Consider the following 16,927-nt stretch of genomic DNA (forward strand, 5'->3'; position numbering starts at 1 on the left):
CTGTTATTACTAACATCTTGCCATTCACTTGTCCACTCCATGCTGGAAATTTTTATTGACTGAGAATGATCAGGACCTCAGTATATAAGGGGCAGGGGACAACTGACTCAGGGTGAAAATCACTGCAAAGGTCTGTATTTGGCAATGCTGCACCTAACCCACTGCAGATTTTGTTTTGACTCCTGTATCCAGCATAATCTGTGGCTAGAGATCTGGTTTCAGATCAGCTCATTTGCCATTATTAACTTGTTATGAGAGTTTTCCTGTCCACATCTGCCGTGGTAAATTCTGAGTGACCAGACGCCCAGCCCTCTGTCTATTTGTGTGCTGCTGAAGGCATTTCCCAGCACAAGAGCTGCTTATGCTCTGCCTTCTTCTTGCTGTCCTCACTTACAACTTAATGCTGCACCTTCAGAGAGAGAACAGAATGTTTTCAAACCTAGATAGCCATGCAAAGCCAAGCAAAAGAGAGCAGGAGTTCGGACCAACCCTGTGTTTCACCAGCTTTTCAAATTCACCTTGGAACTTCACCTGTTAACACTTCCCAGTTCTCTGCTCTTGTGGTCGGCTCCCAGATCTCTCTTGCTCCTCGCCTTTTCCCGGGAATGTGCAGGTTGGCAGAACGTCCACGCGGTGGCAGTTCAGTCCCCAGCAGCAAGGCGACAGGCGGGGAAGTGCAGCTCAGCTCATCTCAGCCCAGCCCAGCCCAGCCCAGCCGAGCCTTGCTCCTTCCTCCCAGCGCAGCGTGTGGCTCCCGGGCAGATCATAAACACAGGAGTGTCTTGGGATCATGTCCTTCACTCGAGGGTATAGAAACACGTTAGAATACAAACAAAGGGTTATATTAAGGTTGGAACACAAACAAAAGCTTTTATTGAAGTTCATCTTTAAAGCATGAAAAATAAGATAATTTCTGCACGTATCCAGGCTGAATACTTAGGGGAGTTAACAGGATAATTATATTTGCCTGAGAAGCTTAATTGTGAGAGTGTACCTGATTTACTCAGGGATTAGTAAGGACATAGCCTCTCTTTCCCATAAAAATGCATAAAATACAAAATATTTTATCACCTCCCAGTTAGCTGCTCACAAAGTACAAGCAGGACTTTTTCACAGGAATTATTCTGAGACTGATTCCAAATGAAACAACAACTTACACATAGTTATGCTCTCTTCTTCAAGTACACTGAAAAAACATTGATGACACTCAGAAAATCAATGTTTCATCAGGAAGTTCATTGAATGTCTTTAAAACCATGGTTTCATCAGCTAGCTTTAGTTTTTAAACTTTGTTTGGGTGATGCTATTCTTGCTATCAGCTATATCTTTCCTCGTGATGGATACTCATACCATGTTATCATTATATGCACTGCCTGACCAGTGGGAAGGAATGGTAGCTTTTTTCTGAAAACAGGCAGTTTTAAAACCACAGCCTTAACAGGGAAAAAAACTTGGTCTTGAACACTTCCAGGGATGCGGCATCCACAGCTCCTCTGGACAACCTGTTCCAGTGCCTCACTATCCTCATAGTAAAGAATTTATTCCTAATATCTAATCTAGATCTACGTTCTTTGAGTTCTAGGACATTGTCATATCACTGTGCCCTTGTAACAAGCTCTTTTGCAGCCCCAGCAATAAGGTCTCTCCAGAACCTTCTTATTCAATGGGCTGAACAGGTCCGACTGTCTCAGCCTGTCTTCATAGGAAAAGTGCTCCAGCCCTGTGAGCATCTTCCTGTCCTCCTCTGGACCACATCCACACACATCCCCATCAGCACACGCTGGGTGCCTGTCAGGGTCTCTATAGCTTGTCAGAGTGACCCCGAGAGAAGTTGGAAAGTCTCTTTTCCCAGCCCAGCGCTTGAAGAAGGAGTCAGGACTCTTCATTTTTCGGTCTCAAGGTTGTTTATTGTATCTTATCTATAAAATTCTTTCTCCTGTCCTGCCGAGGTCAGCTCAGCAAGACAGTCAGAGGCACTCTGCCTGGCTCCGGGGCGGTGTTTTGTCTTTAAACTAAAAACTAAGTATACAATGTTTACAATTACTCAACATCACAGCAGAAGATGGAGGTCAAGAAGAAGAAGGAGAAAGGCTGGACACGCCCAGATCCTTCATCTTGCCCCCTGAACCCCCATTCTAGGACCCCCAAAATCTACTTTTTCACCCTGTGATAAATTCACTATCATTCTACTTAAATTACCGTGGCTTGCAGATGTTCATCTAAGGTTGGCAATTTGCTCCACGGCTCATAATCAAAACCACAGGCATTTTTGGGCTCTCTGCCAGGGTCTCTGAGACCCTTAGCAGGGGTCTTGGCTGCTCAGGACAGCCAGAGGGAGGTCCTGGGTCCTGACAGGTGCCGGCTGTGTTTTACAGCACCGAGCCCCAGCGCAGGCCGCCGCCGCCGCCGCCGGGCTCTTTAACTGGGGCCGTCCCCGCCCGCAGCCGGGCCCTCTCCCGGCCCGCCCCGTCGCCCTGTGCTTCTGGGGGCGGGGGGAGGCCCTGCCAGCCGGCGGGCATGGAGGTGCTGTGGGCGGCGGGGGGGCTCCTGCTGGCCCTGGCCCTCCTGGCCTTCGTCCTGTACTGCTGCTACGTGCAGTACATCCACGCCAAGTACGACATCATCCCCGGCGCTCCGCGGGAGAGGTAAGGGGCCGGCCGGGCAGGCTCCGTGGCTCCGCAGGGCGCTCCCTGCCAGGCTGGAGCCGTGAGGCGGCGTCAGCGCAGGAAATCAGCCCTCCGGCCGCTGTCCGTGCGCCGGGCCGGGTGCGGGCAAGGGCAGCGGCCAGGGCTCACGCAGGCTGGGCACAGCGCTCGTGGGTGCCCGCTTCCCGGGCCATGCAGGCACTGGTGGCGCTTCAGAGCCGCCCGCAGGAGCTGCGCGTTCGCTCCTGACCCTGAGGAGGGAGCTGACAGCGGCCCCAGCCGCGCAGGAGGGACCGCCCCGCCAGCGTCCCACACTGCGCCAGGAGGCACACTGACGCTAACTCCACCAGGCACCTTCCGTGCCCTCCTTCATAAGCCAGGTGTTTAGTTTCTGCCAAAAATAAATAAAAATGTCGTAAGTGATAAGGGGCAATGGGAAAGCTGCCAGCAAGGCCGTGGCAGTGCTGTCACAAGGAGGAGTGTGTGAGCTCCCCACTTAACCTCGCCTGTGGCACAAGCCCTCTGTAGCATGCCACAGCACTCCTACACAGCCTGACAGGGACACCACCCTCTCCTGGCCACCTCCAGGCTTCAGCCTACTTGTGTAATCAGGGTTAGATACCAAGAGAAGAGAGAGGATGGTCTTGTCATACCTGAACCTGCTCGTCCTTGGGTTCCTTTTTGAGGTGTGAAGTACACCATGGAGTGATGGCACACCAGAGGAGCCATGAGCCGGACCTTGTTTGGATCTTTTGTCCTGTGCTGCAGATAGAGCAGTTTCCAGAGCTAACAAAGGAGTTGTGTTACGTTTCTGGCTTTCACATCTTTTTGGGATACGATTACAAAGGAGGAGTCAAAGAAGTTGAGGATTAAGTTTCTGTAGATGTTGAGTAACTTTGTTGAGTTCTTGTTATTTTAAGTGCCTTCCAGTTCCAACAGTAATAAAATAAAAACCTGTTTTCCCCCATAGCTTATTGATACTGAAAAGGATGATATCGTGGCTCTCTGTCTCTCGAATGGAAAACAGATCTTGAGTGCAGCTTGCTTCATTTAGAGAGGAGCTTGGCCAAATCTTCCCTCAGATTTATGCAAAGCCAGTGGGAATTCACCATTCACAGTAGAAAGAAGGAATTGATTTCTAAGTTTTTAATGCAGCTACATTTGAAGAGTTACATTTTTTATTAATTTCTTCAATTTCAATATTAACCAGTAATTATCCTCCTCAGTATTTGAAATAATGCAGTTTTGGACAGAAGGAGATGGTTCCTAATTTCCCTTAACAGAAATCCAGTGACAGAAAGGAAGTTACACTTACAGGGATTAGCATGTATTAAGGAGTTTTTAATGCAAATATCTCTTTCATATACAGCCATGTAATAGCTGCAGTCAAGATCCACTCAGACAGGCAAAGAGCAAAGCAATTCATGGAGGATCCCATCCAGACCCAAACATCTCCTACAATACAGCATAAGAAAAAGATCTCATCTCTGTGCTGATCTTCCTGGCTGCATGTGAGCACCAGCCTGTCTTTGGTCCCCAGTTCACCAGCTTGGTGAGGGCTGGGCATTGGCACAGCTTAGAGTTTTTTTCATCTTCCCTTATAAGGAAAACATGAGCAACACTCACTGAGCAACCAGGATTGCAACCCATACAAAACCCTATGCTGGCATCCTCATGACACTCTTAACCTTCATATTCTGCAGCTTTTTGTTTGGACACCTGCCAGTCATATGGAGAATGGTGAGGAAACAGGAGTTCACACCAGATCTCTTGCTCCAGTGGTAAGTTGAGGCACATCAATGACATTGAATGGGGTAGTCTTATAGCACATATGGAGAAATCAAGGCACAAAGACCCTTACAGAATTACATAGTTAGCATCATTGAGAAGGTTGGCAAAGGAGCTAGAGAGAGAGCATTGATCTTTCAGACCAGATTAGATTTTAGAAAAAACTTTTTCGCTAGAAAAAGGGTTAGCCATTGGAATAAGGATAGTGGTGGAGTAACTTCATGAAAATGTTCAAGAGGCATCTGGATGTGGCACTTGAGGATATGGTTTAGGGGTAATTATGGTGGTGGTGGGTTGATGGTTGGATCAAATGATCTTAAAGGACTCTTCCAATCTTGACTATTCTGTCCTGTGATTCTCTTAATGGCTTTATTGGCTGGGGACTGCAGCAGTTCCCACTGCAATGTGCTCTGGTCCTTCAAGGTTATTAGGTCTGAGCTGTTACATGTTGGTAGTTTGTACCATAATTCTCTTTTTTAAAATTTTCTCATCTTGCAGGGCAGAGAAATACGGACCTGTTGTACGAATTAATGCCTTTCACAGAGTCTCAGTATTGATTGTGAGTCCTGAAGGAGTGAAGGTACTGAAAAATAAAGCCAAATCAATGGTGGGGATAGGCCCATCCCTCCATAACAGGAGAGCTGGTGCCTGATGATCTGAGCAGCACAGAGAAGTCAGTCTGTGCTTGGCTCTGGCTGGGTTGGGAGGATGAAGTGCTTTGCTCTCTAGGCTGTCCTGATTTTCTTTCCCTTGATCAGTTAATTTATTTTGTTACTTTTATTTAAACAGCACATATAGCAAACATTTTCCATTTGTGAAAAGCAAGCTGTCTGCAAGAGCTTAGTATCTCGAATGAATGTGGCATGAGAGACCAAATTTCTTTCTCTAAATCTTTGCAATTACAACAGAGTAAGAGTTCAGGTCATTGGGCAAAAGAGTGCTAGAGGGATGCAAGGCAAGCTAGCAGTACAGGAACTAGGGAATCAGGGCACACCAAATAATTAATCTACTCTTTAGACTATAGCTGCAGAAGAAGAGAGTAGATATGTGAGAGTGAAATTCTGTGTTTTGTCTGGGAAACAGATTGCACTCAATATTCACTGACCTGAGGTTTGATTTTAGGAGTTCTTGATGTCACCACAGCACCCAAAGGATCCCACAGTGTATGGAAGTCTCTTCAGCCTATTTGGTGAGAGGTAGGCAAAACCCATCTGAAGCCACTGTGATCTGAAAATAAGTGCAAGATTAATAATATCAAAGGCATGTCATTTTGACTCAGACCATTTACCTTAGTGTGGGGATTAATTTCTGATTCCAGACACACGTAAGCAGCATGTACCTATTAGACTATATGTCAAGTCAAATGTCTTCCCAGTCAGGGAGGAGGATACGTTGGATTTTGTTTTACCCTGATCGTGTATCCTTTTTCCCTGGGGATGTCCAGTTAGTCCCAGAGCAGTCTGCTCAAGACCATCATCAAAGTTCTCAGATTTTAGAGCACTCCATAAGGCATGTCAGTTTGCAACTTCTAAATTCAATTCCAAAAAAAAGGGAATTTTTCTTCGTCTGAAGCTTTAAGAAATATAATAACCCAGTTATCATATTAATTATTTGCATAATAGGTGTAATGAACCAGCATCTTATTTAACTCAGCAGTCCACACCTACCTGGTGAAAAAAATCTGTGGTTCAGTTGTCCACAGTGGTGCAATGGTTGCATACTCAAAGGTGCTCCCTACACATGGGAAAAATAAAAGAAAGTAGATGTGAAAGACTTATATTTGTGACTACATGGGGTTCAGCAGGCTCCCTTGCATAACCCTGTTCCTTTCCTTGTTTTCCTGGGTGCTAGGTTTCTAGGGAATGGCCTGGTGACTGTTTGTAACCATGAGCATTGGCACAAGCAGCGGAGGATAATGGATCCAGCTTTCAGCCGAAGGTAAGGCAAATACCTCTGGGACCATCTAGCTCTTACTTTTACTGTTTTGCCATGCTTCTTCCTGTCATTATTTAATATTTGGATGAAAAAGACCCCAACATTCAGTGCCAAAATCATATTTAACATAGAATCCAGCACTCCATTCCCATGCTAAGTATAATTTGACCAGACTTCCCATGAAGCAGAGACACCCCTATGAACTCAGCAATGGCAGAAGGGTTCCAAGGTTGTGTATTCTGGAGTATGGTTATGGCTGCCTTATCCTGTAGGAAAAGAGAAGGCAGAGGGTTGGTCTGGTTTCCTTGTGCACTTTGATGCATTGTACGTAGGGTCCAAAGACAAAGTCTGTTTGCAAAGGGCACAGGCCACTGCCCTTTGACATGACTCGTGTTAATTACATGGCAGGGCAGAGCAGGACTGATGTAAGAAGAATGTAGCTCATTCTATATGTTTGCTTTTTAATATATTAAGGCAAATTAATTATAAATTTTAAAAAACGTTATCATTTTCTATGTAAAATAACAAAGGTTATTTTGTCTGAGCAAAGATGTCCTCTCCAAAGCCCCCACTACTCATCTTTATTGATTGTTCAGCTACCTGGTTGGTCTGATGGAAACTTTTAATGAAAAAGCAGAGGAGCTGATGGAGAAGCTGGAGGAAAAGGCAGATGGAAAAACAGAGTTTAGCATGCTGTCGATGATGAGCCGGGTGACTATGGATATCATTGGAAAGGTACCAGCTGTCCCTTTCTTGTTTCCTCTCAGCTGGCAGGAAGGGATGGAAGTGATGCCTACCAGCAGCAGGATGGAATCAGGAGCTGGAGGCAGGGAGAAAGACCTTTACCCAGCAGTGCCAGAAGACCTGCAGGACTAGTAGTGCCACTTCCATTCAGGCTGAGCCATGGGAAAGGGCAGGTAGGGAAGGATTTGCATAATCTAGGTGTGGCCTGCAGGATGGGGACCTTCTGCAAAAGTCCTTTCAGGCTCATGCCTCCCACCCCTCCACGCCGAAAGGGACACACCAGGGCTCTTTCATGGTTGGAGGTTGTATTATTGCCATTGCATGTCAGCAGGAAGGCTGCCTTATGTGCTTTTTCCCTTTCTATGCAAGCCAGTCTGGGAGGAATGGAGAATAGTGGTAAATTATTAATCCACTCAAATAAAGAGAAAACATAATGTTGATATTGCCTGCCCCTCACAGCCTCCTGCAAGGTAGGATCCAGCCTGAGATATTTTTAGGGGAAAAGGCAGTGCTGTTAGGCTATCCTGCTCTTTCACCCCCACTTCAGCAAGTTGCCTTTTTCTCTCCTGCTTCTCAGGTAGCCTTTGGCCTGGAATTGAATGCACTGAATGATGACCAGACACCTTTACCCAACGCTGTGACTAAGATTATGGAGGGACTGAACAAGGCACGTGACCCCTTCATGAAGGTCTGTACTCTCCTCACTTCAGTCCCCTCTCCTCACATTCAGCTGCTCCTCCTTAAGCTCATGGAGCATATATATCAGGGAAACAGTCATCTGTAGATCTTTCCCTCCAATGGGCATCAAGACAAAATTCATTACTGCTTTAAAAAACTCATGAAATTAACATTAATATTTGATGCTTCTTTTTTCTTTCTTTTGTCCCCCCCTGCATGTGTCTCTTTCTGATATGGTTTTATGCTCTTGTACCCATTAAAAATTGAGATTTTTGCCATTTGTCCAAGAAGGATGGCAGCCTTCACTCAGGGTGGAAGAGCATTCTTGCTGTAAAAAAATGATATTTTCAACCCAAATTCATCTACCAAATTCATCTGCTAGGAAATGATGGATGTAATATGAAATATTTAACTAAATAATTATTCCAGTGTAGTTCAGGCTTTTAGAGCTCCTGTTTCCCTTTTTGAGGCCAGGGGAGAGATTCTGCATTGCATGCTGCAGTTTCCTTCCATGGAGAGGTGATGAATTTTGCTCACAGTGCCCAAAACATCAGCTCTGCCTCTGACGAGACACAACATCAGCATGCACAGATTGAAATATTTCTTATTTCAGCCCAAACCCTTCATCCCCCCGGGCATTCAGTTTGTTGCATGGAGAGAAAATGTTTCTGTGACAAATGTCATTTAGTGGAAAACAAGGTGCTCACTTGTAAAATAACACTGACATGATTTTTTACCAGCAAAAGGAATAAAATGACAAAAGAAATTCTGTATTCAGTTCATGCCAGGGAAGCAGAAGCTGGTAAAGGAGGCCAGGGAGAGTGTGAGGCTGTTGAGACGTGTGGGGAAGCAGTGCATTGACCAGAGGAGAGAAGCCCTCCAGAATGGGAAAGAAGCCACAATGGATATTCTTACACAGATACTGAAAGGAGATGGTAAGAGACACCTTGCTGTTTGAATGAATTTCTCTGTGGTACGTTTTGCTGTGAAATTCAGGGAGGATTGTTTAGGGAACTTTGAACTTTGATCTTTCTTTAAAGTTGTTTTCACACTGAAGATAGTGAGAATTGCTTTGAAAATTCCCTGTTTCTTTGTGTTTGATCGAATACTGGTCACGAGTCACCACTGAAATGCCCACTCAGCATCCTCTCTCAATTCCACCTCAGCCCATGTGTGCCAAACAGGGCAGAGCATTCTGCCTGGTCCAGCCAGGGCACAGGGGGCATTTTCTGATTTCATTTGTTTTTCTATCTTGACAGCTCTGGAGGAGACTAGAGATGATGAAAACATTCTGGATAACTTTATCACTTTCTTTGTTGCAGGTTGGTAGCTATTTTAATGCTTGGGTATGTCATGTGGGAAGCTGTACTCATTCTTGAGCTGTCTACAAGGTCATGATTAACATCCTTTTTAATCATAATTAACATCATGATTAACATCATCACTCCATGTGATGGTGCTGCAACCAGGAGTCTCTTGGTTGGAAGACCAAGTATTACACTGGCATAGGACCAGCTGGGTGAGGTCTGAAGAGAACTCTTAATTTTCTCACAGGCAAATTGTCCTCTTTCAGTGATATCAACACAGCAAATAATGCCAGGTTGGTGTTTTCCAGCCACTGGCTTCCCACTCTGTGTTCCAGCCTCTGTCTTTCCACTGCCCATGGGGGTGCAAGGCTATTCCTTATGGGGTTCTGGCCCTTTCACCCAGATCCCACTAAACCCACCAAAAACATCTTTTACATGTTCAGTGTGTCTTTGCATCACCTCACCCACATGATTAAATGCCATTCTTGCCTAAGTAGGAGAAGGCATTGTCAAGCCAATCAGAAAATGTATGTGCTGAGTAATTATGTGAGATTTTTTTTTGCAGATTTTGCAGATCAAAAGATGATTTAGGTTCATGAGAAGGTGTGGTCAAAATGCTGTGCTGTAGCAAAAAAGATGTTATTGCAGCAGACATCTTTGCAGAAGTCTGTAAAATAACACATATGTCTATCCATGAAAAAAAGGGAAAAGTGTCCACATCAGAGAGTCACAGAGTGGGTAAGGTTGGAAGGGTTGTCTGGTCCAAACTCCCTGCTCAAGCAGGGTCATCCTAACATGTAAAGCAGATCTTTCAAAGAAAGATGATAAGAAGCTCTGTTTTCCCTCAAAACCAGTAAATCCTTCATTTTTGGCAGAACTGTGTGTCCCATAATATGACAAGGCAAATCTTGGACCTCACTGGCCCTCCTGTTAGAGAGCTCATGACCAGTAGGTGCTGCATGCAACCACTGCAGCTTTGCTTGGGCATGATGGGTCATATCTTTGCCAGCTATGTCCTTTTCTTGTCATTGTTGAGAGCTCTTTGTGTAGATATTACATACCTTTTATTATTTCCTTTATTTTCTAGCATATTTAAAATAAAACATTTGGGGTTTGGTGTTTAAAGCTTCATATTCACAATCACCTTGTAGACCACCTTTGTATCATGTTATTATTTCATACTAACTTTTAAACTGGTTTTTATTATCATTAGGTCATGAAACCAGTTCCAATCAGATGACATTTACAGTAATGGCACTGGGTCAGCATCCTGAAATACTGGAAAGGTATGTGTGCTCCAATTTTCAGACCCAGCTTGATGTTAATTTCAAGGTGAACTTAATTGTAAGGGTTATTAAAAAGATAGGATCATTAAATTCTAGCCTCCCTTCCAAAATAAACAGTTTCCTAGTACCGATATATCCAAAATGTATGAAAAGAAAAACCTTACAATGGATTATTTCAGTTTTGCCTAGGTGATTTTTTTCAAAGCCTTTATACATGCAGGTCCCAAATGCCACCTGATTCAGCTGCCTTGTATGCACATTGCCTTATCCATGATATGAGGTACAAGTTCAGGAAGCCTGGATGGGAATTGGTTGGCATTTTGCCTGAGCATGGGTGTTTAAGTCCAACTCAGTGTCTGGAACGTAAAATAATGTGATTTATCAACTTGCCTAGCAAGAAACAGGCATCTGCATCTCACAAGTTTTAATTGACCTGCAGGGCTCAGGCTGAAGTGGATGAGGTTCTTGGTGCCAAGAGAGATGTTGACTATGAGGATCTTGGCAAGCTCACCTACTTATCACAGGTACTGTAGGAGTGAGGTAAGGTACCAGGCAGAGCTGTTTGGTAGCACCTCTGACATGTCATGGAGGAGCCCCACACTTTTAAAATTTTAAAAACTATGCTAATATTTTACCCTGATAGTGTTTGTCCCCAGAGAGTCAGCCATCAGGTAGCTTTACACATTTGCAGCAGCCCAGACTTACTGGGAAGATGCTCCTTAAATTTGCAGATTCCTTCACTGCTTTCCTTAATTATTACCAGTCTGGAAGCTAGAGTAGAATTGCATAATCCCTATCTGTTTAAGGTGAAACAATAGCTGTAATTTTAAGAAAGGTGTGCAGATTTGCGCCCAACCCATGCGTGAATCCCACACACTTTCCTTATTCACTGCTCTATTTTTGTTTGATTATTGTTAAAGCATTTCCAGCTATGATCTCACCATATGCAATAAAGTGGGATTTGAGGATGGCCAAAAATAATGGCTGGGTTTTCCAATGTCAGATTTTCATTATTCACTCTTGAAACCCTCTTCATTCACTCAGGGGTGGTGGGGTAAAGAGCTTGGTCCTAAAAGAAGTCTTGTGTATAGAAGTGCTGGTTGGTAATGAACTGCAAAGCCAGGGTTGGCTATTAGCCAGTGTTTGTGTTGCATTTCCTTTCTTCACAAGATGGGGGACACCAGTAGCCCTCAGGAGAGGCTGAATCACAATCCTGGCAGCTGTTCTGCATAAATTGCCCTGTGATTTTAGTAGTCCACCACGATCCTTTTTGTTTTAAACTGCCCTGCTGAGGTGAGCAACAGTGTTTTACCATTTGGCATATCCCATCCCACAAATTACTGTGCATTGATAGCAGATAGATTTCATAGGTCTGTTTCTCATAAGGAAAAGGTAATTCTATGTGATTACAGAAATCAGCAGGCTTCCTTAGGCTTCTCCAAACACCATCACAATTATACCACTCCAATTAGGATGAGGTATCTAAGCCTTTGAGTTTTAAGACAGATCACATGAGAGCTCCTCAAAGCAGACAGTTTATTTAACAGCACAATCTTGGATCTGTACAATCAAAATCAGTCACCCTTGGTCAGAGCCAGTCCATCACTGGAGTATCAGAGACTATGGGGCTCCTCTCCTGTTGTTCAGGCAATCCTGAATCCTTTTGTCCAGGTTTCTTTCTCATTAGTCCACTCGTGCATGCACACTATTAATTGCATTTTCAGTGCGATGCTCATGTGTGCTGTTAATTAGGTTTCACTTTGATGAAATAAGCCATTCTTACAGCTCACTGACACCAAAAGAAGTGGTCTTGTTCCGTTTTTTTTCTCAGCATTCCCTATTCATTTTCCTTTGCCAGGTTGTTTTTTGTCCTTTTGGGGCTCTGACCTGGCTCAGCTCCTCAAGCAGCAGAAGCAAAGGCAGAAGCAGACAAAGGCAGGAGCTGAGAGTGGGAAGGAGGTGGGATCAATCACCCACCCTCATGGCAGCCAGTGCCCAGAACAGCTCATCAGGGGCAGGAGACTTCACTCTTAGATATTCCCTCTGAGTTTGCTTCCTAATACTTTTTCACTTCGTTGTTCATCTGACTTGATGTGTCAGATCTGTTCCAGGATCTCTTCTGGGTTTTGTGTCTTTTTCTCTCTATTTTACTAGCTGTAAGAAAGAACCAGGCCTGAAGGAGCTGACTTAGCCATATATTTTGCCCGCAGGAGTCTAAGGCAGATAGACCAGCATCCATTTCAAAAGTCAAAATCTCCCATTTAGCAAAAGTGAAAGGCCACAGGGAGGTAATTAATTTTACTTCTGCTTCCTACAGTGTATAAACTAACTGACCTGTTGTGCTTTTTGCTGCCCCAGATTTTGAAGGAGTCACTGCGGCTGTACCCGCCTGTCTCGGGGACACTCCGCAGGCTGGAGAAGGAGCATGTCATCAATGGCATCAGAATTCCTGCCAACACCACGGTCTTTGTGAGTTCCATCCACCTTCAGCAGTTAATCCAAATGTAACAGACCTGTGGATGAGAGGGCCAAAATCTTATCTGGGCATATTTGTACTGGCTTCTCTAAAATTTTGACCAAAATTGGGGTATGGATTAAGACTCTCAGTTGGGGCTAGAGAGTGGAAGGAATTTATGGTTTTATACCTCTGACAGCAAAGAGGCATTTTCAGTGTGTTGCTCCTGACTAACAAAAATAAACTCTTTCTTGCCAGCTCAACACTTACGTAATGGGAAGGATGGAAAAGTTTTTCAAGGATCCACTTACTTTTGATCCAGATCGATTCAGCAAAGATGCACCTAAGTGAGCTTCTTTTTATTCCCATGTTATTAAATATGTATTAAGAAACCATTACAGGAAGAGATTTTAAGGGAAAAAAATAGAATAAAACTATTTTTCCATTCTAGTATGAGTAAAACTAAATCATCCAAATGTAAATAGAGAGCAATAATGCACAGCTTTGTTCAATAATTCTTTAGACCACACGTTACCTTACAAAAAAAAGAACAATGTTATTGTTATTAAATGTTTATATTGAGGTCGAAGCTTTGGGCCCAAACCAGGTTAAATATTTTCCTTAGTACATTGCAAGCATTTAATGCATGACAGCCCTGGTCCCAGGGTGCTTGAAATGTCTCCATGTTAGACAGGGGAGAAGGGGCTGAGAGAGAAGAGGTGCTGTTCAGCCTCGTGGGCAGGCAGCCTAAGTCTAGTCAGTGGTCAGGAGTGCAATAGAAGGAACCAGTGAGTGACTAAACAGATGCAGAGATCAGCACCAGCTACTTCATGAGTCAGGAGTTTTCCTTCAGCCTAGTTAGTCTGGTCTCCTAAAACAAATACCCCCTCACTCACACAGTTCAGAGCTGCCCAAAGGAGCAATTGTGATGTCCTCATGACAGGCTGAAGAGCATTTAGAGTGTGCTTGACATTCAGCTTTGAAATAAGGCTGGCTTGCATCAAAACAGCTCTGGCAGCTGAGCCATGCAGTAAAGAGATGACAAGGAAATGTGCTGCTGAGCTGTATTGCTGCTCTGAAGCAAAAAAGAGTTAATTTGGAGACTGCTTTAACAAGTCCAATAGGTGAGGGGCTATTTAGACCATTTCCTTGCTGCTGTGATGAAATATTTGCTTGTTTCTTTACAACCAAGTTGTCAGAGTGACAGTTTTGAACATTTTTCTTTGCAGGCCATATTACTGCTATTTTCCATTCTCTCTGGGACCCCGATCCTGCATCGGGCAGGTGTTTGCACAGGTGAGTAGAGGCCTGGAACAACACTTGGTTAGCAAGCACTGGGTCAGCTCAGATTGTGCTGACCATGGGTGGGTGGTGGGCACCAGAGGCCACACTGATGTCCTGTGCAGTGCCCCTCTTCTCCTCAGAGGGAAGATTTCCCCCCATGCCCATGACAGGCGTGTCTCTCAAATGCTGTCACAGGAGCAGACATCCATGCAACCAAGGTATCTGTAGGGAGGAGCAACAGGCTGCACTCCTCTAAACTTTCCTGGGTCAGCCTGCTCAAATCCAAACCCCTTATTGGGAATCACAGTCAACATTCCTTTGCCAGCCAAGGTCAAGCACACAGGGGATGTGCAGGGGGTCTTGGGAATCATCTCATGGCTGCCACTGACAGAATCAAGGCAGGGAGAACATCAGCTGGAGGAGGACACAAGCCAGAAGTGGCACAGAGAAGGTGAGGAAGGGGCTACATGGACAGAAGGAACAATTTAATGTGTGTGAGCATGGCAGAGAGCGTTTCAGGACAGCCAGAGGCCAGCACTTTGGGTCTGTGCTGTGAGCTCATCTAAGCACCAGTGCTCAGAGTGCTTTAGTTTTACAGTCTGATTTCCAAAATGGGTTTAACACATAAACAGAAAGACTGATCTTAGTGCCTGTCAGTTGTCTTCAAATCCAGGAAGTCCCAGGTTTCCTGCCCAAACTCAACTGGCTGCATTAAGAGAATAACATTTAACTTCCAAATCTCTGTATTGACAAAGCAGTATAAGATAGCAGACTGACTTTAAGTTGTATTTGCTGTCACTGACTTCTGTTTTTTTCTTAACAGATGGAGGTAAAAGTGGTGATGGCAAAGCTGCTGCAGAGGTTTGAAATACAGCTGGTGCCAGGACAGAGTTTTCAGCTGGTCGAGGCTGGAACCTTAAGGCCACTAGATGGAGTAATATGTAAATTAAAGCCAAGGAGCTCTGCAAGAGGCTGCCAGGCATGACTGCTTAAGAAGGGGAGCGGTAGTGTTGCTTCTGATTTTGAAGATCTTGGCACTAATCAAAGGTTAGATTTTGTAGACCCCTTTAGAGGACTACTAGACTGAAATTATTTCTAACTTTCCTCATAATTTACTGAAGATAACCTTACAAGAGTCACTCTTCAGTCAGATCTTCAATCTGAAAGTGTACCTGGAATTGCCAAGTTTGTTCTTTTCCTTGGGGGGCCATTTGATTCTGACCAGACTTGGAAAAGATCATCCTTTCACTGGGATATCCCTGGAGTGCCACACAAACCTACACTCTAATCCCAGCTCATGGTTTCCACTAAGCTTATATACAACACAACATGGTCTCAGTAAGCCCTTGTTTGGGGAGTTTCTTACTTACACAATGAAATCAGAAAAAAGTAGAGCATAGGTTTAGGCTGAATTTAGGAAGAGATGTTTGGAGATAGTCTCTTGGTCAAAGCAATTTTTCTATTCCTGCTCCAAATGTGAATAACAATTGATAGGAACGATCTGAAAAAAAATCTCAAAAAATCAAGAGTCTGAGGCAACTACTTTTTTCTAGTGCTACTGCCTGATTTTTATTCAGTCTCTTCTGCTTTTCTTTTAATATTATGCAAGGCATAGATTCCCAGTCCACACTGTAGAAAGGGACTATTCTGCTTCCTCCTACCCCTCCACACAGCATGTGCTCATTCTTCTGAGACATTCTTCTTTGTGGGGAAAGTCTTGCTGTGTTTATTTTAACCTGGATTTCCCCCACATTGTTTGCCACAAAGCTACAGTAACACTTAGACCAGATGGTCTAGTAGGTACAGGAGGGCTGGAAATAAGTTCCTGAACTAAATGCTGCTTAAAGTGGTGTTGCCACTGAAGAAATGTGTGTGCAATTTGAGCCAGAGACAGGAAGGTTCTGCACCCCCTTCTTCTGCAGATGTGAACACTGCATGTAGGCTTGCAGCCAGGCCCTGCTAGGGAAAAAAAACTATCATTTGAAAATGCTAACCTTCCAGAAATGTGGATACCTGATAGGAGTTTGGGCCTCATCTATCATGAAATACAGAGAATTAAATGCATTTGATGCTGCCACTTTTGTTTCTTATCTTTCTGAATTAAAAGAGCAAGAACACAGTCTATACACTGTCAGGTTCCTGTGGTGGTTTCCATACCAGGAGAGTAACATCCCAGAGCTTTTCCTGACCTTTCTGCTGTTGTGCACCATCTCATTCAGTGCAGCAGTGTGATAGCAAGCCCAGAAGATTGATGCTGCTTTTGATAATACAATCAACACCTTACAGTATAATAATATGACTTTCACCTGGGGTACCAGTACCTGTATTGCAAGGGAAAGTTTAATGCATCTATCAGTAGACCAGCTCTTCAAGACCTTGTGCTGGAAATCTGATTAAATCCTCCTAGACACTAATGAAATCTCATTGGGAAGACTGAGGACTCTTCAGCTGGACATGTGTTCCCAGGAGCTGATGCAATAGGGAGCGGGATGTCCCATGCCAGGCAGGCTGGATGTCTGGTGGCGTAACAAATGCCTGAATCCTGGGAATATGTCAAAGGCAGGGCAGTATCTTGGTGCTATGGGGAGTGGGGGAGAAGCTGTGACAGGAGTGGCATATGCTGTGAACAGCACACAGACAGCTCAACAGATGCTGGCAAATTGTGCTGTGGAAATGTGAGATGCCACCACACTGGGGCTCTGCTCAGGGGTACAATGAACTAGTTGAGATTCATTACTTACACACACCTAACTTCCTTCTGCCACCTCTGCAATGAGGTCAGGCACCTCCAAGGAGGGCTCAAGG

The 16,927-nt window shown here is 44.4% G+C and overlaps 1 protein-coding gene across 1 annotated transcript; it reads left to right on the forward strand.

The window, feature by feature from the left end:
• Positions 1-2,468: 2,468 nt before the first annotated feature.
• LOC103826433 (cholesterol 24-hydroxylase) lies at positions 2,469-16,244 on the forward strand. The gene is made up of 15 exons (XM_009101752.4): positions 2,469-2,645; positions 4,349-4,426; positions 4,932-5,013; positions 5,556-5,629; positions 6,285-6,371; positions 6,965-7,103; positions 7,690-7,800; positions 8,569-8,725; positions 9,050-9,112; positions 10,311-10,383; positions 10,823-10,907; positions 12,742-12,852; positions 13,097-13,185; positions 14,068-14,134; positions 14,946-16,244. Exons 1-15 carry the CDS (start codon positions 2,518-2,520, stop codon positions 15,105-15,107), a joined length of 1,506 nt encoding a protein of 501 aa, XP_009100000.1. The 5' UTR covers positions 2,469-2,517; the 3' UTR covers positions 15,108-16,244.
• The last annotated feature ends 683 nt before the right edge of the window (positions 16,245-16,927 follow it).

Source organism: Serinus canaria, chromosome 5 (genome assembly GCF_022539315.1).
Source record: "Serinus canaria isolate serCan28SL12 chromosome 5, serCan2020, whole genome shotgun sequence".
NCBI classification, from domain to species: Eukaryota; Metazoa; Chordata; class Aves; order Passeriformes; family Fringillidae; genus Serinus; species Serinus canaria.